General features: G+C 32.7%; 2 protein-coding genes and 1 long non-coding RNA gene across 4 annotated transcripts in view; 1 reads left to right on the top strand and 2 right to left on the bottom strand.

Moving 5' to 3' along the window:
- Positions 1–5,209, top strand: part of LOC126734987 (39S ribosomal protein L37, mitochondrial) — a 15,614-nt gene extending 10,405 nt beyond the window's left edge. For both annotated transcript variants that reach the window (XM_050438852.1, XM_050438851.1), the window contains exons 4-6: positions 4,080–4,366; positions 4,426–4,595; positions 4,660–5,209. In XM_050438852.1, coding sequence (XP_050294809.1) covers positions 4,080–4,366; positions 4,426–4,595; positions 4,660–4,908 — 706 coding nt within the window. In that variant the 3' untranslated portion in view covers positions 4,909–5,209. The remainder of the gene's footprint in view (positions 1–4,079; positions 4,367–4,425; positions 4,596–4,659) is intronic.
- LOC126734989 (uncharacterized) lies at positions 1,698–2,636 on the bottom strand. Its single transcript, XR_007660243.1, has 2 exons — positions 2,086–2,636; positions 1,698–2,024 (listed from the first exon to the last, which is right to left on the bottom strand). It is a non-coding gene; the product is annotated as an uncharacterized LOC126734989 (long non-coding RNA).
- Positions 5,034–27,439, bottom strand: LOC126734988 (two pore potassium channel protein sup-9). The gene is made up of 6 exons (XM_050438853.1): positions 27,235–27,439; positions 26,960–27,177; positions 12,892–13,173; positions 12,718–12,836; positions 12,470–12,661; positions 5,034–5,145 (listed from the first exon to the last, which is right to left on the bottom strand). The coding sequence occupies exons 1-6, from the start codon at positions 27,359–27,361 to the stop codon at positions 5,067–5,069; spliced, it is 1,017 nt and encodes a 338-aa protein (XP_050294810.1). The 5' UTR covers positions 27,362–27,439; the 3' UTR covers positions 5,034–5,066.

The raw sequence follows: 27,439 nt of genomic DNA, 5'->3' as shown, positions 1-27,439 counted from the left end.
AAGTTTCTAAGAATATAATATGAAATATTCGGTAACATGTATTCTTGTATATTCTTTAAAATGCCTTTAGATACCAATATATGGTTATTTATGAACATTTTTGTTCTATCTGCATTTGATGTTACTTAGTAAAGGTTTTTTTAATAGTTAGAACAATAATTCAAAACAAACAATAACAAATCATTAGGAGAATATTGAGCATTTCCTTCATTTTGAACGTTTTCAGAAAAAACACCAAAATCAAATTTTTTAATACTTTACCACATCCCAAACATAAATTCTCGTTTATTCTCGTCCTTCTAACTAGATTCGAACGTCCATCTAAAATTTTCAATTTAAATTCAAAAGTTTTTATTTCCCTATAAAAAGAAAAAGAATTCTAACTAAAAACTAATTGCAAGAAGAATTACATAGTTTTCTTGGACAAAAAGGATGGTATCGTGATTTTTAAAACGGTTGACACCTGTCATCAAGTATGGCAGGAGTGATACAACCCTACTACTACTAATACTAGTACTTAAATTTTAATAAATATCGAAACTTAACTGAACGAAAGGCTTAAAAAATATCTGGTAAAAAAATTGTAATTAGAAGAAAAAGAAAAATTCAAAGTCAAAATATGTGCGAGAATTTTACATCACTAATAACGACTATTATTATAATTTTGTCTATATGTGATTTTAAATACTTTTTCAAACTTTTGAATTTTAAATTTTAGGTACTCATATTTTTTGAATTTCAGAGTTTCTGGTTCTAGCTGCTGGTTTCCGGCTTTTTTCTGTAAGATTGTAGGGGATATAGGCAAATATCTTTTAATTTTTCATTGACATATTGCCACCGAAAATAGGGACACTTGGTAATATTTCCTTTTTCTAGGATGGATGTGTGATGGGTATGGATGCTGAGGGAAGGAATTGCGAGATCCCTTCCTTTTGATTGGTTTTTGACTTCGAATCTATTTCGAATTGACTTTGAATTTACCCTCCTAGAAATTAGTGGTAATAGTGCTTTTTGATAAAGAATTCTCTTATGGTGAATATTTTTATAATGGTATGTGTGCAGATCTTCAACTTTTATGAACTTTCTTGCCCTAGGCGCAAATCTTAATGTTCTGTTTTGAAAAACTTGTAGTTTTCTAAACAGAACTTGTAGTAATCTTATATAGACAAAATTATAATAATAGTAGTTATTAGTGATGTAAAATTATCGCACATATTTTTGAATTTTGTTTCTTTTTCTTTCTAATTACATTTTTTTTACCAGATATTTTTTATAGGCAGGATCTGTTGGATGCCTTGGAGAGGGGATGTCAGATGGATGTGATTTATACAGACTTCTCCAAGGCTTTTGATAGAGTCGATCACAGAATCTTGCAGGAGAAACTTAGAGTGTTTGGTTTCGCCAATCATATAGTTGCCTGGTTCACAAGTTTCTTGTCAGGCCGGACTCAGCAGGTTAGATTGGGTAGTGCTAGATCCAGCAATATCAATGTATGTTCTGGTGTACCTCAGGGTGGACACTGCTCGCCATTGCTCTTTAACATTTTCATTAACGATATAGCTACATATTTTGAAAATAGCGCTTTTTTATTGTTTGCAGATGACCTGAAATTTTATAGAGTAATCCAGACTCCCAAAGACCAAATTTTGTTACAGAATGACCTGAATAGGCTAAATGATTGGTGTGTCAACAATATCTTATTCTTAAACATAAAGAAATGTAATTATATTAGTTTTCACAAAAGAAGTAAAAAAGTTGTAACATCATACAATATAGAGGGAAGCCCTGTTCAGTATTCTGATACAATCAAGGATCTTGGCATTTATTTTGACGATCATTTAAATTTTAATATACACATAAATAATATAGTGGTTAGGTCCTCCAGGGTTCTGGGTTTTGTTCTGCGTAACTGTAGAGAGCTATCAGTCGAGACCTGTAAGAGAGTGTACATGTCTTTGCTGGTTTCTTTATTGGAGTATGGCTCAATGATATGGTCCCCCTATTACATGAACAGCTGTCTGGCCCTTGAAAGGATTCAGAATAAGTTTTTGAGATTTTGTCTATTTAAATTAAATTTGGAAATACCGAACGATCATGTTTATGATGATGCACGGGAAGTGCTGGCTATGACAACATTGAGAGAAAGACGTATTCGTGGTGATTTAACCTTTGTATTTAAGCTTCTTAATGGTCTGATTGTATGCCCCGACCTTCTCGGTAGAATTAGCTTCAATGTCCCCTCAAGACTCTTGAGACGAAACCGACTATTTGCTTTGCCTTTTCACAGTACCAACTATGCCACTCACTCCCCTATCGAAACAACCTTAAATATTATCAACCATGAGGATATTGAAGTTGTGGGCATTGGCTTGTCTAGTTTTAGGAATCAAATTAGAGAGATTGTGTAAACTCTTCTGTTGATTTTATGTTGGTTTGCCTGTAAAAACATATTTGTATTTTAGCTATTTTAAGTTATGGTTAGGTGTAACTATTGAACTTTGTAATATTTTTTTTTTGTAATGGGGTTGATCCCGTCTATTAAATAAATAAATTAATAAAAAAGTTTTTCCATAGCTTGTCATCACAATACCATGTATTAATTTTGGTCTTGTAATTTTTCTATGCATCCGTTTAATTTGCTTTTAATGTTTATGATAGGGTTTAGCATAGGCATGATGCCCTGATTATTCATTTCTTATTTTGTTTATGTATGTACCAAAACGGCCCAACCTATAAAAGTACAGTCCTAGGTATTTAAGCTCTTCTTTCCAAGAAATGTAGAAATTATTTATTTTAATGTTGGCAACTTCCCTGTTTCTTTTCCTAAAAACTAGAATGGCCTCTGTTTTTCCTTACATTTATTTTAATTTTCCATTTTTCAGCCTATTCTGGTATTCTATTTAGGTGGGTTTATAGGTTTTTAGTGAGAGTGTTGTTGACATTTCCAGTTGCAGTTAAGCATGTGTGGGCTGTATTGACGAATGTGTCCTTGATAGATTTTGTATTTAGGATGGGAGAGAGTGGAGCATCTTATGGCAGACATGCTCTTCTTTGGCTTTATTCCCCAATTGTGTCGTCAGTGAATTTTTAAGGTTTATGAGGTTTTTCTGGAATTTGATCCAACGAGCAAACATTTCGCGTGTTACTATTTTATGTATTAGATCCGACATTTGAGCACTTGACTGGTTTCACTACAAATGGTTGCAATTTACTGTTATTTACTTCCCTACCTATCAGTAAATGCTTTTTTTCCAATTTTCACTTTGTAATCGGAGGTTCATATTAATAGGGTCAGGATATCAGTTTTATTGTCGTAAGGTTAGGTTGGTTATCAAATTAAGAAGATATGAATTGAGAAAATCTTAATATTCATAAGCAAGAGCAAAGGGAATTTTGCCCTTCAAATTGCATATTTATCTTCACTTAAAGATACTAACACAGCACTAGTAAAATATTGAAATTATCTAAATGTAATTAACTAATTGGGTAATTGATTTTTTTTAGTTAAAAAGATAAATAATTAATGATTGGTATTACACATGTATAACAATTATTGTACATTTTATCATTTTCTCTATTTAGCACTAGCAGACAAATTTCAATCAATTTGTAAGGATCACGTATTGTTATAATTCTTGCTAGTGTTTCACGTAATGTTCACGTAATTTTTGCATTTTTGCTTCTCTGTTTTATTTTGTTGTAAAAAAAATTATTAAATTAGTTTAGTGCAAAAATTAATTTTAATCAAATGTCTTATTATTATTACAATTAATTAAATGTCTTATTTTAAAGATGTTTCAGATCGTTTTTTAAAGCATTTCTGTTTGAATTCCTCTGTCGTGTGTAGCTTCGTTTCTTTGTCTACTTCAAGCGGGTTAAATTAATATCGATTCTAAATGAAATTTTTTCTCCTTTTTGCCCTTTCCTAGATGAATGTTAATTAAAAATAAGTGGTTTTTTGTTACACTTAGTCTGTACTCTCTTTCCTAATGTTATTACACCCTATATATATTCTTACATTTATTAACTTATCTTACGTTTATAAACTTATAGCTAAATTTTGCATTTCTTACTTTTAGCAAATTACTTGTCAGCAGGCTTTTAAACCTAGTTGAAACAACCTCAGACATAAATGTGACTAGGCAAAGGTATTTAGCTGACAATTTATACTTTTCATATCCCTTTGAAAGAAATGGGGATTTAATTCAATTTCAACTGCAAGGAGATACAGTTTTATTAGCGAAAAATCCGTTAGCACCAATTACAAGGCAGCCTATTAATGAACTGGACCTACCTGACATTTTCCCCATTAAACCAACAGTTACTCTTAACGAAGAAAATATTTATGTTGTGGAGAACATTTATCGTAAGTTTGTTGCCATTTTGATGATAAAAGCAGATTTATATTTTTGCTTTTTGTCTTAGCTGTTAAAAAAAATGCACCCAAGTACCACCCTCATACATTATTTATAAACTATGACAAGGAATTTGTAAGAAATATATTTGAGGAGGAGGTCACCACAGAACAGATATATGGAAGAACACTTTTAAAAACATTTACAGCTGCTGCTTCTTACGCGAGGGCACAATACGGGGTAAATACATTCTCCTGACCGTTTTTTTTTTGAAATTCAACTATCTTTGTGTATTTTGTTTTAGGAAGACATTAAAAAGCTTCCACAGCCTGTAACACTACAAGCAGTTCAAACTGACGGGCGAATATTTTACTTTGGAGTACTCCAGTTAAACACCTTAGACTTGGAAAGTCCGGAAATTAAAAATGTTTGGTATCAAACTGCTGGAATCGATTTATTCCAGAAATGTTGCTATGAGCTCGGAAAGCCTGTATTAGAAGGTTATAATAAGGAAGCTATAAAGCATCTCTTTGCTTTTTATAATAATGTGTAGGAAATATGAACAATATGTTAAGGGCGATTTTTTGAGTAATTTTTTAAGTGAAGTTTGTACAAAACCTTTTATCCATGGATATAGTTATGGATATCTTATTAGGGATATAGTTTAAAAACAAAACCTTTCAACTTTTCAAAGTTTTATTAAAATGTTTGTCAAACAGAAGCTCTTTTTATGGTCTGCATGCCAGTCATTGGTATGTGAGCCGGATGGTAACAATTATCTAGAAGCAATCTGAAAAAAAAGATAAAGTTATTCATGTCTACAAGAAATTAAAAGAACTTTTCTTTGTTGTGTACATTTTATGCAGTTTTTGTTTATACTTGAAAAATAGTGCGTTTGCAGAGAATAGGTGGGTATAGAAGATCTTCTAGATTAAGATAGCTTGCAAGAAAAGAACTTCCTCAAGAACCTCTCTGAAAATCACGTTTTTTGTTAATAATTTAAAAAATACTTTTTCATGATGTACAGGGCTGTTCTTTATATTTAGACAGAGCCTAGCTCGGTTATTATACGGGATGGAAAAAAACTAAATATAAAAGTTGTAAAGTTTACCTTAAATCGCCAAGAAATGTGCTAAAATATAATACACAGGTATCACAAAATTAATAAAAAATACAAAGTTGGTATTGTTTAAATGGAATACCTTGTATTAAATGAATGACCTTTTTCATTTCAAAAATATATATGTTAATTTTTGGTTTAGCTGTTTTCCAAATATTTACATTATAGAAAAAAAAATTAATTATTTAATGGGTAACTGAAAGTATTTCAGTCATCCTCCACTAAATTTATTTAAAACCATTAATCTAACATGTTTAGGACATATATAACATGTCCATTATCAGGGAAAGAAACCAAGAACTATAAAAGAACCAAGGGAACTTATAAGATATAGATGAAAACTAATTTTTAAGGTGTTAAATTACTAAAGGTATTAAAATTACTTAAAATTACTACACAATTAAGGGGTTCTGTCAATTCATCTTATAGTTCTATGATAAAATGCCTAATTAATTAATAAATAAATGGACGTTGAAGGCATAAAACCTACATTAAGACACATGTAAATGCGACAAAACTTGGATTTACTAAAACAAAACTACATAATTAAAACAATAGGTCAATAATCAAAACGTGCTCCTTACTTAAAGTATGGTACCTGTAATTTGCAAAATTAGATTTTAATGTGTTGGCTAGAGGTGGAAATGATATACTTATAAATAAATTATAAATGTTTTTAACTCTTTAATATGAGAGAATGAAAAGGCATTATAAATTATCATTAAAATTCAATGAATTAAAAATGTGTGTGGATGAATGATTTATTTGATCATTGACACATGTAATACTAATATTCTGTATCGCTTTAATATTCTTATCTCTAAAATTTCTATAATAAGTATATATTTTTATATTAACTATATATTTTTATAGTAAGTATTTTATTACTTTTATGAAAGAAATATAAATAATTGGTGTCTAAAAGAGGATCGAAGTTATGGTTGTTAGGATGTATGTGTAGCAAAATTGGATTTTATATTGGAAGGGCACGGATTGCGTTTTCTAGCCTCTTCAATCTCATTCGATTTTTGGTCAAGAGGTACTTTGTCCTTTAGGTTCACTATAAAGGATTTCAGAGTATGTATGGTTTTAAAACTCGTATTAATAGAAAGAAAGAAAATGTGCTATATCACGTAAGAATAATCTTGTGTACAAGCATCTTACAAGCTAAAAAAACAAAACAAAAATACAATTTCAAAAATTGACAAAACAGTGAACAAAATTAAACACAAAAAGACAAAACTCTTTGAACATACTTGAAATTAAGATAACTAAATAAAACAATCAATTACTAAATAAAGGTAAACTTGTTGACAAAACTAGAGAAGAAAAAAAGAAAAAAAAAACTTTCCAACATGTCCAAGGTTAAAACCTATAATTAAAAAAAAGATCCAGGTTATAATATGCCTTAGCCAATAAAAGCGACTTTAATTCTCTTTTAAATTTCTTAACATCCGATATATATCTAACAAGATAAAGAGTGAAAAAAGAGTTAGAATTTTTTCAGAAATGAAGAGGGGTTTGCAAGAATCTCTTAACTTAGCAGAACACAGGTATCTAACTGCTTTTTTTTGAATAACAAAGACAATGTTAAGTAGCCCCTTATTGGTTAAACCCCAAAAAAGCAAGCCATACCGAATATGAGATTCAATAAGTGAAAAGTACACTGAACGTGCAACCACCCCTCCCAGCTCTTGTTTTGCCATTCTTACTGCAAAACATCCTGAAGATAATTTCCCAGCTAAATGTAAAATATGATCTTCAAACCGAAGGCGACCATCAATGGTAATTCCTAGCACTCTTTATTCTGCAAGAGGGAATTTTCGTCAAACATGAGACCCTGAACATCGCACTTAAACCCCATACTAGGCGTCTTTCTTACATTAAACACGAGCCTCCTGGAAGCACACCACCCTAATAAAATCTGAAGGTCTTCAAGGATACAAGTCTTAATATAATCAGAATTTTTATGGCTCCATAGTATGGTGGTATCATCAGCAAACTGATCCACCTTGCCCTGCAGTTTCAATGAACTCAAGTCATCCACATACAGTAAAAATAACAGTGGTCCCAACACTGAACCCTGGGGAACGCCGCATTTTAGGGATCTAGAAGCAGACAAACGCCCAGACACTGTAACCTTCTGAGTACGATTTGATAGATAGGACTCAAGCCATCGCAACGCTACTAAAACCATATTTATCGACCTTAGATAACAGTATTCCATGATCCACACAGTCAAATGCTTTGGATAGATCACAAAACACTGCCGCCGATGACTCTCCAGAATTCAAGGACACATAGACGCTCTCCAAAAAGCTAAAAACAGCATCATGAGTCCCTTTACCGGCTTGAAATCCAAACTGATTTGCAGACAAAATGCCATTATGATGTAAAAAGGACAAAATTCTGCTTTTTGCAAGTTTTTCAACTATCTTAGAGAGGGTAGACAAAATAGAAATGGGACGGAAATTACAAGGCTCATCCAAATCTCCACCCTTATGAAGAGGGATTACCACTGCCTCTTTTAAACATGAAGGAAAAATGCCAATATGTAAAGAATTGTTTATGGCAGAAACTAAAGCATTTAAGGCTGGATCAGGCAAAAAGAGTAACAACCTCGAAGATATCCCATCAGCTCCAGATGATTTATGGTTTTTTAGGCGTTTGATTTCATTTTTTACTTCGGTAAGATCGACGAGCTATAAATAAGGTGAGAGCTAAAAATGTTTTTTTTACGATATCGGACCCCAAAAGGGAAGTTGGGAAGTTGATATTTGGATTCTTTTTTGCTTTCTTTTCTTTACACACTAAATGTTTATTAAGAGATTTATTTAAATGTTTGTAATTTTATTTTTAAGTGTCGATGGAAAATTATTGTTTAATTATCAATTTTTTTAATGATCTTTAACTCAAAGATGAAGTCTGTCGTTTCCAGGGGAACTAAGAAGAGACTGGAAATATACGAATGCAAAGAAGCAAGTTTATGGCTATGGGGGTGCTTGGAATTATAAGGGATGGTGCTGTCAATACTTGTGAGCTTATGATACAATATCGAAAATTTAATTTTATTGTTGAAGCGTTTTAAATTAAGATCAAGAAGGGTGTAAGTCATTTAGAAGGGTTATAAAAGTGTTTAACTCATCCTTATCCCTTTGAAAAATGGCAAAAACATTATCCATGTATCTTTTGATAAAGAAGATGTGGTGAAAAAGAGAGCTGTTCTTAATTTTGTGTTTCAAATTAGACATAAAAACCTCTGCTAGCAGAGCAGATAAGCTTGAACCCATAGCCAGTGTTTTGTTGTAAAAAGATCCATTGAACTGGAAAAAAAATTTTGAAGAACTAACTCAACTAAAAGACAGATTATCAATATGAATTTATAAAAACTATTGTTTTAACTAAATACCTGTTACTATGACGTTAATCATTAATAATAATAAATAACGTTATTTGTCAGGCTGTCATTGTTAATATTTTTTCTATATCTTTTGAATATCGGTTATATGGAAGAAAAAAAGGTATCACTACATTCATCTCGAAATGAGAATTTCTGCTAGGTCCACCTTTTATTACACTGAAAGGAGTATGAGAAAACGCAAAAATCTACAAAAAAACAAAAAAAAAGACGTAGAGAAAAAAAAAGTCCCACAGCAGCTAAGATCTTTTTTTCTAAAAAATTGCATATCAGCAACGTCTACAAAGAAATCGTTATAGTCATTAGACTCAAGAGAGCTGACATGATTAATAGAATTTTTGACCTTCGACTACTATTGATGACAACTCTCCTTACATACTATCTATTTGCCCTTTTTTAGATGTTGCAATTGCCTATCGACACTCACACCTTTTTTCTATTTTCATCTGGAGAAGGGGCAAATTCGACTTCAGATTGTCCTGGTCCAGAGATTGAAGTTCATCAAAAAAACAAGATTATTATCCATTATATTTAAGTATCGGTAACAACCTTTGTCCCATATAAAGTCGGTTGAAAAATCATATTCAAAAAATTAGCAGTTGTTTTCCTTAAGTAGATTATATAACTAGAATCACAGGAGAGTCAGAGGTCTATGTAGCATATCCTTATATTCATTAAATATGCTCAAGACACTAAATAACCTTTCCATTGTTTAGCAGCCATCGGGACACTCAAAATCATCCATGTCATTGACTGTTAAGCCAACACATTCCTCATGATACCATTTAAGACATTTGCTGCACTGCCTCATATCCATGGCAATACCATTCGGTACTTAACTTTTCCCTGGAGCTTTCAATATCTTTATTCAATTTGGCACGACTTTTGTTCTCCTCGGTAAAAAGATCTCTAGTGACTGGAGTTCCTTTGTAGTTTAGAGCTTTTTTTCGATTTTTTTTAGGTTTTTCATTAGTTTTTACTGGTGTGGGCAAAAGCTCATTAAAAGAAGTGACTTTTGTTGTTCGTCTCTTTAATTCAGCAAGAGGGATATGGTCATCAGTTGAATCCGAGTCAGAAGAGTAAACATTGGAATAGGAAAATTTGCCAGACTTGTTGGATGCCATTCCAGACGGACCAGGTTGAGGAGATTCAGGTGGACGCCTATTTTCTTTGTTGGTATCATCTGATGCCGGTACGTCTGAGAGAATTGAAGGAGCAAATGCTATTTCTGGAATTGCCTCGGGATTTAATGGAAACAGACCAGTAGCCTTAAAACCGTTTATAATGTTACTATGTGTCATGCATTTAGACCAAACATTTGAAAGTATGATGTTAAAATATGATTTGGTCAGCTTTTTGTTAGAATTCTGATCCAAGAATAATAATACCTCATTATCCCAATGGTGCTCAAATGAATACAGATTTGTCGAGGGGTTGAAGCTCATGTGTTGTATTCGATGGCAAACAGTAGAGATCTATATCAAGTGAGTCTCCAACATCAACAATTGACAAATCAAGATGACAAGCTGCACCATCAAAAACTAAGAGGCACCTTCCTGGACTTTTGTATCGGGCTAAGTGCGCTTGAGGAATTCTTTAAAAAAAGTTCGTTAGTCATGTAGCCTTTACTTGATTTTTCCACTAGAGTTCCTGGTGGCAAATTATCATGTAATTCTGGCTTTAGCCTCTTTCCTTTAAAAATAATCATAGGAGGTATTGGTATTCCAAGGGCATTGGCACATCCTGCAATTGTCACACTCTCTGCATGTTCCTACAATTGAAAGTGAAGACGTTTTACCCCTTTCTTAGCTAAAACGGTTGGCTGGTGGTGAATAGTCAAGTGGCATCCTTTTTCATCCATATTATCTTTCAGTATCTTTTATCCATAAAGTCTTTCAGGGTGATTAATTATATCAAGATCATCATACATTTTCCATATTTTTGAAAAATAATCATCAACTATAAATTTATTAAGTTTTTGAGCCCTAGCTGGATTCATAAACTGTTTTAGAAATTACAGGATTTCTCTTCATAAAAGCCTTTAGCCAGTCTTTACCAGTAAGTTTTGAAGTTGTATTAAATTGATGGGCAATTTTATTATCTTCGCAGAATCTGAATACCAATCGACGAAGGATCCGTGGAGTCACAGGTAGACCTATTTCAGTAAATCTTATTATTCTTTTAACGAGATCAGCTTCTTGTTCTTCTTTTAAAATAGATTTACGACCTAGTCTTTTTATTAGGATTCCATTCTGAACATGATTTCTAATGGTTCTTCTGGGAATATTAAACCTTGCCGCAGCCCCATATGTACTCAGAGTACCGCGTTGAACAGATCGAACTGCTGATATTAAATCCTCCTCGCACCAAGGTGCCCTTTTAGGAGGCATGATGTTAAAAATCACTGAAAATAAAACGAGAATAGTTTAGACGTTTAATAATATGTTAATAAAAACATTAATTTGCCATGAGGATAATAAGGCCTACATGGAGGGTAATAAGGCCTATAGCTTATTTTTATAGGCCTTATTACCCATTCATGACGAAATGTTATGTAAATTTATTTAAATTATGTCGGCTAAATTTAATCTAATAAACTATTGAATCGAATAAACTATGATCACAAAACATAAAGTCTAACCAAAATATCTGCAGTTATAAATTAAAAATACAATTATAAATACTAAAAATACTTACGTTTTTGTTCGTTGTATCCTTATATCACACGCGGCGACCCGTCGACACAAGTTGTTACTTGTTGGCACTTACTGACGCCCGAAAGCGAGGAACGCGGGTAGTCCGTTCGAATGTCGTTTGTAAATGGACCAATAGGAGACGCGGACCCAACGCAATCGATTTGCGATTAATTTAAAGCGGTTTTTTTGAATATAGGCCTTATTACCTGCAGGTAATAAGGCCTACCTAATAGCTATCTAATAGCTGTTTTCGTATCTGAACATAAGAACTCACTTGGTAAGCTTAACTAAAGATGGTGTCACAAGACAATCTAGATCGTCAGTAATAATTACCGGAATAGCTCTAGATAGGATTCTAGAGCTATTTATTACTGAGACTTACTAGAGATCTATACTTAACTGTATAAGGATCCAACCAACACAACTTCAGTTTTGCTGATGACAACTTAATAATAGCCGCAAAAATATCTTCTTTATGAGGCGACGAATTGGTTCATGAGGAATAATTTTTTATTATGTAACAAGGTAACTTTGCAAATTCCATTTTAAATTCTGGTTCATATAATAATGCCAAGGTATTTTATAGAGTTAGTTTCAGGATTGGATATTTCTTGGTTCATTCTCAGCAACAGTCCATATTATTTTTAAAGCAATAAGAATCTCTCTCGGGAATAGTTCTTAAATTTTTCCAATTATCTGTTTTACAAAAGTGACTGTGTGATTACAATAACTTAAACTCTTACCGATAGTTGTTACTTATAAAAGGATATTTAAATAAATTATAAACAAAAATGGAATTAGTACTGACCCATGGAGGTCAAAGTAACGTTTGAACTATTGCATAGGGATGTCCTGATTATCAACTGTTTATTATACTTACTCTTCATTATCGGCGTGATTTAATCCTAGACAGTTACAAGAGCAGACCGAAGCCTGCTCAAATTCATCCTCTATACCATTTGGAGTCGAAATCAACTTCCCATTTACATTTATCATTTCGCCATCTAGAGCAAACACGTGATGCGTCACCGACTGTAGATCTTGATCGTCTTTTCTACTATCCTCTGGCCCACTTAAAGATTTGAAATGATTTTAAAATCAGTTTTTAAAATTAAGACCTTCACCTACATGGTCATGAATTTGAGGACAAGCAAATTGATACTAGCAGCTACAACAGCCAATCCAAACAAAATAAAGACCAAGCTCAGCGTCACGTAGCCAGGTTTGTTTATTAAGGCATTATCGTTCTAGAAAAAATTGTGAATTAAAAGGAAATTTACGAAAAGATTCCTTAATTCTCACCTGTAAAGCGACATAATCTCCAAATCCTATAGTAGTCAACGTAACAAAGCAATAATAAAAACTATCAAAATAGGTCCATCCTTCGTATCTAGAGAAAACAGCCGCTCCGGTAGTGATGATAATGGTAGAGAGCATACCAGTGGCAAACATCAAATTCATTTCTGTTGCCTCAATTTTATCGCATTTCATGTACTTTTTTATGTGGCGGATTATTATGGAGGCAACCTTGTTTAAACGCTCTCCTATACTTTGGAACATAATTAGGCCTAGGGGGATACCAATCTAAAAATGTCACTTTTTTTAGACGGTTTGTATTAGGGTGTTTCATTAATATTGCGAAAAAATCAGGGCTTCCTTAATTACAAATGTTAAAAAATCCTAGAAACCTATATCCGGAAATCATTTCGTAAATATGGGGAGTTACAAGTTTTGTTTTGATATCTGGAGGTTTTTTGACGTGCAAACTTTGCAATTTCGACAAAACTGATAAAAAAATGTGAAGTGTTCAACAGCAAATCAGTCAACGTTAGTAGCCAATATAGAGAAAGAGTCAATTTTCCAGGAATCTAAACTCAACATTTCTTTCAAGATTTATCTTATAATTCTAAAGAATTTTATTACTTTTAAATATCTAATCTATACGAAATAAAACTTCGGAACTATCAGTAAATTTACACGAATTTAAGAATCCAACATGAACAGCAATTACCTGGGATCAGAGGATTTAAGCAATTCTTTAAAATATGTTATACTGGAAAAATTTAGCAGAAAAAATTCTTCTCAAGGCGGATGTATCATCATAGTTAATGATCTACTTTTAGAGCAGTACTCATTTTAACAAATCAATCAATAATCAATATGATTATCTTATTAAAGAAAAACAATTTGAATTCTGTATTATTTATTCTAAACCTAGAAACTGGCATGTATTATATATTTATCGTTCTCCAGCTGCTAACTGTTACACCTTTTTTATGGATCTGGAAAAGCTTCTAACAGAAATTCCTCAAATAGCACAGATTATCCTGACTGGAGACCTAAACACAAATTATGTTGATAGGATTTCTACCTCTACCTTACGTTTGAGTACCATTGACTACATTTATACTATTGTCATGCAATACAATAGAGTGTTAAGTAAAAAAACCTAGCTCTTTCTGATCATGAGGTATTTTTTTGTACCGTGTCAAACTCTGTTAAGTCCAAACATAGTCGTATTTTCTGTAAAAAAAATTTCAATGGGTTTTCACAATCAGGCTATATCATCCTCCTGGAATCCTTCAATCACAGATTTCTATGCAAAGTTGATGGAGCTCTTTCGTGTTTCCTTTCTTATCGTAAAAAATAAAAATAAGCGAAAGAATCCCTTCGTTACAGAGGTCTAAAATCTTCCTACAAGAATGTACGATCTCTCTTAACTTAATAAGTATGTCATCGCATATACTTCATCTTATCATTTCATCAATATTTGTTCACATATAACGTTTCATACATAGTCAATCTCATTGTCATTCCATTCATCGTCGATTGATGAGGGTCTCAAAACGGGTATATTACACCAGACGCATCTTCCAATGTTGGAGAGGGAAGCGCCAGGGAATGTTGAAGAATTATCAACGACATCCGGCAAAATAACACCTACCTTTCAAATCCAGAAATCCCTCCTAACGACCTAAACACATTCTTTTGTAATATGGCCAAGAACCTTCAGGAACACTTAACTTCATCAGTTGATCCAATAAGTCTTCTTTCTGGCATCCCAGTTGGAAACTCACTTTCATTTTTTCCTACCAACAAAGATGAGCTTAAAAAAGTACTATCCACTATTAAAAATAAAAAATCCTGTGGTGAGGATAGCTTATCGTGTAGGATCTTCGTAGATTTAACAGACACTGTGCACTGTAATCCATTAAATTTTAGATTCATCTCTTTGCTTTCAATCTTCTCAAAACTAATTGAAAAGCTGATGAATACTCGCTTAATATCTTTTCTATGGCTTCCTGAGTGGGGTTCAGTTTGGCTTCCAGGAAAACTCAAACACAAGTGATGCCATTTACAGTTTCCTCAGTGAGCTTCCAGATAAAGGGTGATGGAGCTTCTGCTGTTGGTGCGACCTCCCAAGAGCTTTTGATTGTGTTTGCCTTAAGATCTTACTTTGGAAGCTACAGCATTATGGATGGCATGAGAGGAGTGGTGTTGTCATGGTTCTGCTCTTATCTTAAGGACTGTCGACAGTGGGTGTTTGTGGGCTCTAACTGCTCGGATTATAGAGTCATGTTATGGGGTGTTCCCCAGGAGTCCATTCGGCACTATACTATTCGTTTTTTATATCAATGACCTGGCAAACCTGGGCATATGGGGCAAATTTACCAATGATCCCACGATTCTCTGGCATTGTCCTGGCAGTGAGTCGCTTCTTACAACTTTAACTATAGACCCTATGCAGATTAAACAATGGTTCGACTCAAACTTCTTCGACTCTTCTTTCTCTAAATGCACAGAACAATAAAGTTGTGTGCTTCGGGGGAACACTGGAAGAGGTCACCCTTGTGGGTTCACAAGTTGCACAACACAGTGCAGAATGGTTTTTTGGGATCATCATTAACGGTAACCTAAAGTTTGATACTTATATTACGGAGCTCGCGGAAAGGCTTTTATCTGGATGTTATTCAGTTAGACTTATATATGGAGAACTTGAACCTGAGGCGGGGAGGTCAGTGTACTATGCTCTATGCTATGTTAGGTTTCGTTATGCCATCCCTTTTTGAGGTAATGCAAGTGGTTACATGCTACAATTACGTTTTGTGATACAGAAACGCTTCTTAAGATATCTCTTGCTAAACGTGATTCTTGTTGGCCTTTGTTTAAACAACAAAAGATCGTGAAATGCGACTTGTATCTACCCATTCCTACATCAAATTAAACAGTCAATAATTTTTACCACCTTCCTCGCATTATAAAAGAATTACCATCACTAGCCATATTTAGGGCTAATTTAAAAAGATTGCTGAGTGACAAACCCTTCTACAGTCTGGATGAGTTTTACATTGATTCTTTTAGCTCTTCGTTTTGGTTATACTTTGTTCTAATTTTTTTTCCTCTGTGTTGTTACTTTTCATGTTTACAGTGGTACATGTGACACATGCATTGTATACTCATTTTTATTATTGTTTTGTTTCAATTATCTGCTATTTTATTAAATTTAACTTATTTTTGACAATCACGTATATTTACCTATAGGCAGTTTATAATTTAATTATCTATTTGATCTGGTCCATGGACCAGATCATATATCAGGACATATGCTTTTGGACCTATTGTTGTATTCTGTGTATTTTTGCACTTTATTTTTCTTTGGCTTTTACTAACATTCTATGTGTTGTAAAATAATAAGTAAGTGATATATGACTTGACTATAGTTTTCAGAATTTTAAAGAATAATTTGCTATATCTTTATCAAGTTTCGTGGGTACAGACACTATTTTAAAGAGTAAATTTAGACCATCCCAAAATTCCCCAGTTTTTCGTTCAATCTAAATCTAAATTTTTAATCATATTCACTAATGAAGCAAATTTTTTCCAGAGAAGGCATAATAAACGTTTACATATGTCTACTGAAGAAATATCGTGGTTTTCTTGAAAATGAATTGCCCTATTGCTAATGAAAAGCACTGAATAGTGAAATAAAAAATCCAGGTTCAAATTTAAAGTAAGAAAGTGTAGGAAGAGCCTTCTACAAGTGAGAGCCCTCTCTCTTAGCTATTTTTTGCTCTTCGAGTATGGCATCCCATATGTTTCCCAGTTCAGTCCTGCCGTCTTTTTCAGGTCATCATATCATCTCTGTTTGGATCTTTCTACGCCTCTTCTCTCTCCACATGGTCGCATTCTTGTTATTTTAATACTCCAATATTTGGCAGGTTGTTTCATGCATTTGTCGCACCAGTTGGGTTGTTGAATACATCTTCAAACATCTCTGTTGATATTCACTTTACCAGTTGTGTCGTATATAGTATGACTTGTAAACTAACGGTATCTTGGATATGTTGAATCATATTTATACAGTGACCGCCTAAAGTTCCGCATAAATTCATTAAAAATTAGAGACATAATTTTTTGAGAAAACGCTCGGACCCGTCGATTTTTATTTTAAGTTGCGCATTATTTCACATAAATTTTTGTATACAGGGTGAACAAAAAAAAAGATATGACGTCATCGGTCATTTTTTTAAATGGAATGCTATTTTTTTTATTGCATTTATGATATATAGGCGAAATTCTAAGCAAGTTTCGTATAACACACAACACACCTTATCTCAAAACTCAACTGTTTCAGAAATATTTACATTTAACCAACAAGAAAGCAAGTAAGTACGTCTATTTACAAATTAAGATAAAATGGAGGATAAAATGTTATAAACTGTTAAAACTCTTATTAATGTATTAAGTGTTTAAACTGATCCCCATTTACTTCCTGGCAGAAGGCAAGACGGTTTACAAACTCATGTAAAACACTATCAATTATTTCGGGTGATATACGTCTAATTTCATATCTAATTCTATTTTTCAAATCTTTTACGTTGTTTGGCTTCTCAATATAAACTTTGCTTTTCAGGTACCCCCATAGAAAATAGTAGCAGGGACTTAGGTCTGGTGACCTGGCCGGCCACTCTATTGGCCTTCTTCGTCCTATCCATCTTCCTGGGAACACTGTATCCAAGTAATTACGGACATCTCGAAAGAAATGTGGCGGTGCGCCGTCTTGCTGAAACTACAAATTATTTGTCGGGACAGCAAGGTCTTGTTCGTCTGGGTATAGGGCAGCCAAAGCAGGGATAAGATCGTCTTGAAGAAAATTCAAATAGCGTTAAGTTTTCTTCGAAAAAGTATGGCCCTATTACTTTATTTTCCACGATACCAGTCCAAACATTAATAGATTTACGGTACTGTGTATGAGTTGCCCAGTGTGGATTTGACATTTGGGCTCTCAGTTGCCCAGTGGGGATTTGACACTGACCAGTACCGACAATTTTGCCGATTTACGACACCGTTTAAATAAAAAGTTGCTTCATCCGAAAACAAAACTCAAAGTGACGGTTATTATTGCAAATGTTCATCATTTGCTCGTAAAATTGGTTTCTTCGATCAGGATCGTCCTCATTTAATTCGTGTATTAGTCTAATTTTATAAGGGTGGTATTCATTTGCTCTTAAGATGCGTCTTACTGAAGTTCCGACTATATTATTATTATAGTTTGAATTTTCTTCGACGGAGAGCAGAACGTTTAATTTTGTTTCTTCAGAAATTTTTGGACGACCTGATCTTGGCAAATCCCTAACATGACCTAAAGTTATTAATTTGTGCTCTATTCTACTAACTGTTGACTGAGAAATAGGATGGTTTGGGTATTTGGCATTAAACAGTTCACTTACTTCTTTTTGCGTGCGCACTCGATCCCCGTACCCTAGCATCATCAAAATTTCAATTCGTTGGGTTTCCGTTAAATTAGCTATAATTTGTTCTGATAAAAACTATTAATTTTCGAACTGACAGTGACATTCGAAAATGTAGATTCTTTACAAGTGCAACCATGGAAATAGTAACAATTGGCAGTGTTTATAACATTATTTTTATCCTCGATTTAACCTTAATTTGTAAATAGACGTACTTATTTGTTTTCTTGTTATTTAAATGTAAATATTTCGGAAACAGTTGAGTTTTGAGATAAGGTGTGTTATACGAAACTTGCTTGGAATTTCACCTATATTTCATAAATGCAATAAAAAATATAGCATTCTATTTAAAAAAATGACCGACGAATGACCTCATATCTTTTTTTTTGTTCCACCCTGAATACAAAAATTTATGTGAAATAATGCGCAACTTAAAATAAAAATCGACTGGTCCGAGCGTTTTCTTAAAAAATCATGTCTCTAATTTTTATCGAATTTATGCGGAACTTTAGGCGGTCACTGTATATCTTTGATCGGGTCGGGCTCTTTTTAAGTATTCTACAGTATCGAACGCTTTTCTGAACATAAATACCATCCAGAGGGGTAAATTGTATTGGTTATTTTTTCTCTTAGGAGATTAACCTGTATGCAGATGTTTTATTGTGCTGTTTTTTTTTTAATCCTCTTTAGTTAGATATAATTCAAACTTTTGCAAACAACAGTCCATAGGGTTCCCTTTTCTTGTATATTATATAAAATAACAATTGCGTTTTTCCATCCTTTCGGAGTGAAAGCCTTATTAACGTTAAATTTGAATCTCTAATACCAATTTTCATTCAAATATCGGCATAATGTCAAAAAAAAAGTTTAGAAAAAAATTAAACTTGAACTTTACGCATTTCCGGGCATAGGTTTATTTTTAAGTAAATAAACTCTTCCTGATTTTTTTGGCAAACACCTTGTTTATTGTTCGGATAGTTTATGTCAATAAATCACACGTAAAATGCATCTAATAAATTTTTTTCTATTAGGGACATATGACGAGATCATTTGAATTTTATTTAATTTTTTAAAAGGATTTCAATGTTAATGATCTTATCTATAGGTAAAAAAGTACCGTAAAACCCTATTACTTTGAACGGTCATATAACTTTGAACAAAAAGCCATAAAAACATATCTCTAACATCAGGCCTAGACAATTTATAATATCGACAAACACTGTTCGATACGTTAGACCAATCCTACACGAATACATTCCTTCAGCGCATTGGACGTTTCGATTTATATTATTCATCCTAAAAACATTGAACGGTTTGTCTAAAAATGCCGGTAATTTTGTAGTGCGAAAACTTTAACTTGCATCTGACCACACAGTTGTTGTTTTTTTTTCTTTTTTGTATTTGTTGGGAGCTCTAGGGTCTTATAAAACCGTAAGTATATGGGTAAACTTGAATTTTGGGGTATAATATTTTTAAAGTTACATTTTATAACCTAACCTCTAAATTTCAAAAACTGCCCATAACTTTGAACGGCTGTTCAAAGTTATGGGTGCATTTTTAAAAGAGGGAAGTAATATTAATATAGGACTTTCTTTTCTTTTAGACTACATTAATGTCGGCGGAAAATCTAAAACGTAAATACCGGCGCTATAATAATGCCGAAGAAAATCTTGAAAAGGTGCTGAATATGATAAAAAATAAAAGAATAAGCCTTTGTCAGGCGAGTAAACAATACGGTTTTCCAAAAGGCACATTGTCCAATAAGTTAAACAACCGCCACACTGGAAAAATTGGAAAACCATTTGTCCTTCCGGTAGAATTGGAAAATGCTATTGTGCAACACGTCCTACTTGTAAGTGAATGGGGTTTTCCATTTGATTATACAGATTTGTCTCACTTGGTACAGCAACTAATCCTTAAGCACGGAATAGATGCTCCTCAACTGCCTGAAAATAAGTTGCCCAGTAAGAAGTGGTGTCTCAGATTTATTAGAAGACACAAAAATGATCTCACTTTAAGAATTTGTCAAAATTTGAAAAAATCTAAGCCAAGCATAACACCTGAGAAAATGACGCAATACTTTTCCAATTTAAAAGAAATAGTTTTTGAAAACGGCGAGCCTTTACCTCCAAACAGGATATTTAATTATGATGAGACAAATTTGTCAGATGACCCAGGGACGAAAAAATGTATTTTTCCAAGAGGCATAAAATACCCCGAACGCATCAGAGATTCATCGAAAAGTAGCATTTCCGTAATGTTCTGTGGATCTGCGGACGTATACTCCCACCGTACGTAGTATATAAGGCTAAAAATCTGTGGCAAACCTGGACTAAAGGAGGACCAAAAAATACCCGATATAATCGCAGTAAGAGCGGTTGGTTTGACGCAGTTATTTTTTGCCGATTGGTTCCTAAATTCATTTTTACCTTTTCGAAAAAACATTGAAGGGCGAGTCGTGCTCATAGGAGATAATCTCTCAAGTCATTTCTCTGAAGAGGTAATGCGAGCAGTTTAAGAAAACAATATTTCATTTTGTTGTCTTCCCAAAAATTCTACCCACATCACTCAGCCGCTGGATGTTGCCTTTTATGGGCCTTTAAAGCGAAAGTGGAGATCCATATTAGATACATGGAAACAGTAGCTAAAAAAAAGTCGCAAGTGTTACCAAAAGAAATATTTCCTCGATTATTGAAATCGTTATGTGATGCTGTTGCACCAGATTGCAAGTCCGATAACTTGGTATCCGGATTCAGGAAATGCGGGATTTATCCCTGGAACCCTGAGGAAGTATTAGGTCGGTTTCCGAAAGAGCTCAATGAAAATAATGATCCTAGTAGTTCTCAGGTGGTTTCGGATGTCGTTTTAAATATGTTAATGAACATGAGATACGGAGAAAGAAATACCAATGCCCCTGCCAGAAAAAGGTCTAAAATAGACGTAGCTCCTGGAAAAAGTATCGCCTTTGAAGATCTCACCCCACAGAATAACATCCCATCAACCAGCAAAGGAGCTGCCAGAAAAACTTTGGAAAACAAAAAGCAAGCTTTAAAAAATTATAACCGATCGTCAGAAGAAAGCGATAGCAGCGATTCTAACAATATTGTGTATATGGACTCGTCGGAAGAAGAAGATCTTCTTACCATTGTCCAAAAGGAACAAGAAACCTTGTGCTTAAGCAGCTCTGAAGAAAGTGCTTCTTTAGCTTCTGTTTCACCGAAGTCCCCTGGGCAGACATCAAAGGTTTGCGCTCCATTAGAAACTTCAACCTACAGCCCTTCTTTTCAAACAGTTTCTGATTTTCCTGCCTACAATTTTGTATTGGCCGAATTTATATACAACAAAGGAACAAAAAAGGAGGCAAAAAAAGAGTTGTCTTCGACGATATGGGCAAAAACCCTTAACTTTTATTTTCCCTCAAGTGGAAGACATATCTTCTATTGATTGTAGCCAAATAAAATGCACATTAAGAAATCCTACAGAGTTTAGGGGGCATTTTACTTTCAATAAAGATTTAGGAAATATTTAATAGGTATTACTATTTTTATTACCTTTTTGGATATAATTTTTTTACTACTATAATTTTTCTTACAGGTCCTATCATACAGGTCGTTTCACTTCTGATCTCAACCTGCCCTCTGCCGAAAAAAGAAAATTTGTTTCCTTTTAATTAGTATCTAACCTAGGTAATACCTATTTATGTTATTTTTTTAGGTAATATATGAATGATTATGATTTAGTTGGCGTAAGTGGTATTTACGGGTATTTGTTATTTTTTGTTAACAAAAAAAATTAATGTTATGTTTATGTTTAATTAATACCTAATCTTTTGTATCTTTAGGTAATATCTAACCTATGCACCTTTTATTTGTTCATTTGCGTTTTGTTAAACAATTCGTTTATTTGTTTATTTCAATAAATATCTATTAATAATTTTATGAGTGTTTAATTTCATTGCAAGTTTTACGGCGCAATAAATTGAACATTAAAGTGATTTTAAAGCTTCGTTCAAAGTTATGTCTCTGTACCCATAACATTGAACACCCTATTTAAAAAAAAAAAGGGTCTTACTTGCCTAAATGTAAACATTTTGTTCTATATATTTAAAGGTATTGTTGGTCCCCCCAATATGCTTACAATACTATTTCTCTATTGTATATTGCTAAGAATCTGCAAAAGACGAAAGCCGAAAAGTGTTCAAAGTTATGGGGTTTTACTACCTAAAATCTAAGGTTTTTATTTAATTGAGGAAATATATTGTTGTGTTTTGTAATATTGGCATGTGTAAAAATGTGAATTTTGGTAAAGTGAATAAATTATTCTACTCTACCAAGTGCCCCGGAGAAAGAGAACACTATAGTTTCTTAACTTTTTAAGCAAAACAAATGAAATTTGGTATGTAAACGCGTGATTTTTGGTATATTCCGTTGTGTTCTTTCACTCTCCATTGAACGGAAAATGGCATTTATATTTAAATGTTAATAAAATTTTTATTTTTACCTACATGGTGTCCGGAAAGGCTGATGGAGCAACTCACAAGCATTCAGAAAAACATGAAGCAAAAAGTTAATAGTTTTCAAGATATTGCTACTTTAATGGCCTCGTCAAAATCTTACTCTTGCATCAGATTTTTGTTTGACACATCTAAAAATTATATTCTTTTAGATTCTGATTTCAGTTTTGCAACATTGAATATTACTGGACATATAGTATGAGGCGTCAAAGTTAACGGATTGAAAAAATAATTCATACTTCACTTTAAAATAGGTTGTTTATTAAATGTCTTTGATCAATGGCTTCGTTATTTTTATTTTTTTATTTTTATTTTTGAGGTATGACAATCGAAAATTGACGAATTTCAATATCGCAAATACCATCGATCTTTTACTTAGGTCATTTTATGTTTTTCTAAATGCTTATGAGTTGCTCCGCCAACCCTTTCAGTATTATCGTTGACTTTCCGGTCACCCTGTTTCAATATCGATAGAAAATGAAATTGAAAATGTAACTTTTTAAAAAAAATTTCAAACAAAAAGTTAAAGAATCTTAGATTTGCACAAAGTAACCATGGATGAATATTGTCCATTGTATTTTTGTATGTGCTTTACACAAATATTAAAAATATGCAAATATGTATTGTTACCGTCTAATACATTTTCTCAAATGCATGGCACCCCTGGGACGGAAACAATGGGAACAATCACTTTTCATATGTTAATTTTTTTCCAAATATGTTAGTGTAACCATTATTATTTAAAATTCGTTCAAAAATAACTTTATAGCATAAATTTGGAACTAAACGCATAACTTTGTTTAAAAATTGCAAAATAAACCATATAAGTTTAATTTTTAATTAAAAATCCCACCTTTTTTTGACAGGATTCCAAGAATGATGAGATTTAAACTAATTGAAATTAAAATGTATTGCTTAAGTGTACGTGTTTTTTTATTTGAACATTTATCTTTTCTTAATATATATCGCGCTCTTACAGTGCAGCGATGAGTTATAGCTCGTAATATCTGAAGAGACTGGCATGTTATATGATTGGTTTAACTTTATTATAACATTAAGACAAGTACGCTAAGCATAGCAAGGAACATGAAGGAAACTCAGAACAGTCTGTAGACGTAGGTCTCAGCGTAGTACCGACAAACGGAGAAAACAAGTTCTAGAGTCATCAAATATATATATATCGTCACCAAACTTCTGCTACTAAAGCTACTCCGCTCAGGGCAGATGTTATTCCAGAACATTATCTGGCCTGAGTACTAATAAATGACTGCATAAATCAGATAGCCAACATGAATAAATAGGTTAAAAGTGCTATAATATTTTCAAAGCAACCCAGCCTTAGGGGAGTAGCTCACACGTGGTACTTCAATTGAACACAATTGAGACCAATTTTAATTAATAATGCTTTTCAGAAGGATGTTTACTGTGCCGTAGTCAGATCAATTTGGGAATATGCATCTTGAATTTCAACTAAAATTTCTGGAAAAAAAATGGCCTTGTGTTAAATATTTCATACGACGATATAAATAATTCTAAAATTGATCACTTTTAAAATTATCTTGTTTAAAGGCAGAAGGCCTCATATAAAATTATTAGTAATATGTTGGATGCTCCTGATCAGCTTATACAGCTATTGGTTTAGATATACCGCCCATTAATTCTAGAAATAAATTACTTTTTAATGTTTCATTTCTACAGAACTATAATTATGGAATTAATGCCCATTTTCTAGAATGTAAAATGTGCCAAATTCTGTAATAAAAAATAATGATATTGATCTGTTTTATGATTGAAATTATAGAAATTCAAATATTTAAATTTATACCGATTTAACCTGCCTGACTGCTTGTTATAGTTCTAAGAAACTTTTGGCCCAGTAGTATTATGAGAGAAAAAAAAAAGGTTTGTTAGGCAAATAGAATTATTTCCTCAAATTAATCAACCTTTAGCTAATAAAGTGCCACTCTTTTATAAAAATCCAGCTATACTTTTTTCAAATCATATAGGTTTAATAGTGTGAAATACCTCTGACACGTAAAGGCAATAATTTTGTAGATTTACGAAAATCACATAAACCTTTGTATTCCGGGGATACGGGGTGTTAATTAAGTACAATAAAGTTGACCGGCGATTCTTTGAATAATTTTTAAACAACAAATTTAAATAAACATGTGTCCTTTATTTATTCGATACAGGTATTAAATTTAAATTAAAAAAATATTTTTTTTAATGTCTTAAATATCCTTTATCCATTTTTTATTGGCGACGTAATTTATACTAGTAAGATGGTGATTTAGTTCATTAAATAGCAATAATAGATTTTAATAAACAGTTATAATTAAATTCCAATACACTAACACCTAAACTGACGATTTTTACGTAAGTAATTAAGGAATACGTACTAGATAATAATCTATAGGGTTGCCTTGGAAAACATTTACAACATTTAGTAAATAACTTAACAGTTGTCAACGTATTCTTGTTGACAGTTTTTTCTATTAATAATTGTTGTTAACCTTGTTAATCTATTGTTAGTTTTTGTGGTTATTTTTTATCTAGAATGGTATACTAATAGCGAAATGCCAGATATGCATTTTTATTATGGAAACGCCAATGCTGTAAGACGCATTCTTGAAGCAAGATTTCCTCAGCGTTTTATACCTAACGAAAGAACTTTTGTACGTCTCCATGCTCGTAACATAAGCATATAAAGTGCATACATTTTAGTATAGTGGTTCGGCAATTTTTGGATACGAAATAGAAGTTCAAAAAAGTAGTCCATTTTTCTCAAAGAGACCTCTTAATAATAAAAATTCAGAGATTATATTGAGTCTCAAATTAATTGAGACCATTGACTTTGTGTCCCTCCAATCTCTGCATTTTTACGAAATAGAAGCATTAATTCACGTGACATAATTAAAAATACGCCAGGTATTGTTGGGACAGTGATTCAATGATGAGGCAGTTAGACGGTTGTATTAAGGCCGAAGGGAGACATTTCCAACACTTAATTTAGTAAAATTCCTTAGTTTACATGTTTTACTTTAGTGCTTATTTATTGTTGTTATAATTGTTAATAAAAAAATGTTGTTAAAATTATTACCAAAAAAAACTTGTCATGTTTTTTCTGTGGTCTAGGGATATGAAATTAAGTGCATTGAATTCTTTTTCTCGAAAACTATGCAAGATACAAAAAAAATAAAGGGCAAAAGGAGCTGTACTTTTGATTAAGTTATCCAAAGAGATTAAAAAAATCACACAAAAGTTAGTGGTTTTCATTTTTGTAGTCAAAGTTGGTTTAGATATCGCTCGGGGCGCCAATGGACTTAAAAAATTTAATTAAACTACAGCTAAATCATCATCTTACTACTATAAATTACACTGCCAAATTACAACTAATTTGAATAAAGGATGCTTAAGATATTTACGAAAAAACAATTTTTTTATTTAGTTAGTAGTTTAACAACGTATCTCATAAACACGAAGCCGTTGCGGACACATATTTATTTCGACTTTGTCTTAAATTTACTCAAAGAATCGCCTATCAAATTTATTGTATATATACTAAATTAACACCCTGAATATAAGACTTGTGATTACTATGAATATTTAATTATTTTCTTGCTTTGAAGTATTTTTAACGAATTTTAATAAAGGTTACACAAAAATGCTTGGAAAAATATACGTCTAAAAAGAAAAAAAAATTAACACCAAAACTACATTTTTGCGTCTTTTTAATAGAGAAAATAAAAAACAAAACACGATCAAAGTTATTTTTCCATCATTTCATGGCAAATTTAAAGTTTTAAAATTGTTCATTGCAATCTATTTCAAAATTGAACATATAATTTTTTTGACGTTATAGCGTTATATCCATGTATCAAAATATTTAAAAATATACAAGGTATCACATTTAAAATAAGAAAATAAGAGCAATTTCCAGTTATACCAAAGTGATGAAAAACAACGGAATATGTCAAGGATGCTTACCCATGCTTACAGACGTTACATACCGACATACCAAATTTGTTTGGCTTAAATGCAAAGTGTTTCCTCTATCCTGGATATAAAGGGCGGTAATGTAATTTAATAAATAATAACTGACCATGGCATAAGCCATACAAAATGCCTTTCCCCCAGCAGTAACAGGGGTGGAATGTCCATAACCAATCATAGCTAAAACCACTGTAGCGAAATAGAAACTACCGGCGAATTTCCATTGAGGTCCGGCCTTATGCGGCTTGTACTCAATAATCATCAGCTCAATCATTTTGTAATCCTCCTCTGTTATGTTGTATTTTGTTTTTAATGCGCTCGATGATACTAATAATAAAAATACAGTTTAGGGGTGCAAAACCTTGACAATCATTGTTCTTATACCTTTAAGCATCTGATCCCTTTTTTCCTCCTCTTTGGATTCTAAAGCGTCGAAGACGGCCGCACCGATAAGAAGATATGTAAAAGTTGTCACCACCAAAGAGAGCGTCCGTACATTTTGCCTTTTCATGTTTTGTTTACATTAAAAATGTATACTACAAAAATCTGTATACATGTATATATGTGCAGAAATGATATTGTGGTCCAG

The sequence above is a fragment of the Anthonomus grandis genome, chromosome 4 (assembly GCF_022605725.1).
Source record: "Anthonomus grandis grandis chromosome 4, icAntGran1.3, whole genome shotgun sequence".
Lineage (NCBI taxonomy): Eukaryota > Metazoa > Arthropoda > Insecta > Coleoptera > Curculionidae > Anthonomus > Anthonomus grandis.
This window is presented reverse-complemented; position numbering and strand designations above follow the sequence as displayed.

What these genes read in the sequence shown, in the direction of transcription:
- LOC126734988 (XM_050438853.1), bottom strand. Translation starts at nt 27,361, where the DNA reads ATGAAAAGGCAAAATGTACGGACGCTCTCTTTGGTGGTGACAACTTTT. An exon ending in GAGATTATGTCGCTTTACAG is followed by an intron (nt 12,837 to 12,891) that starts GTGAGAATTAAG and finishes AATTTTTTCTAG; the next exon opens with AACGATAATGCCTTAATAAA. An exon ending in GTCCTCAAATTCATGACCAT is followed by an intron (nt 12,662 to 12,717) that starts GTAGGTGAAGGT and finishes CAAATCTTTAAG; the next exon opens with TGGGCCAGAGGATAGTAGAA.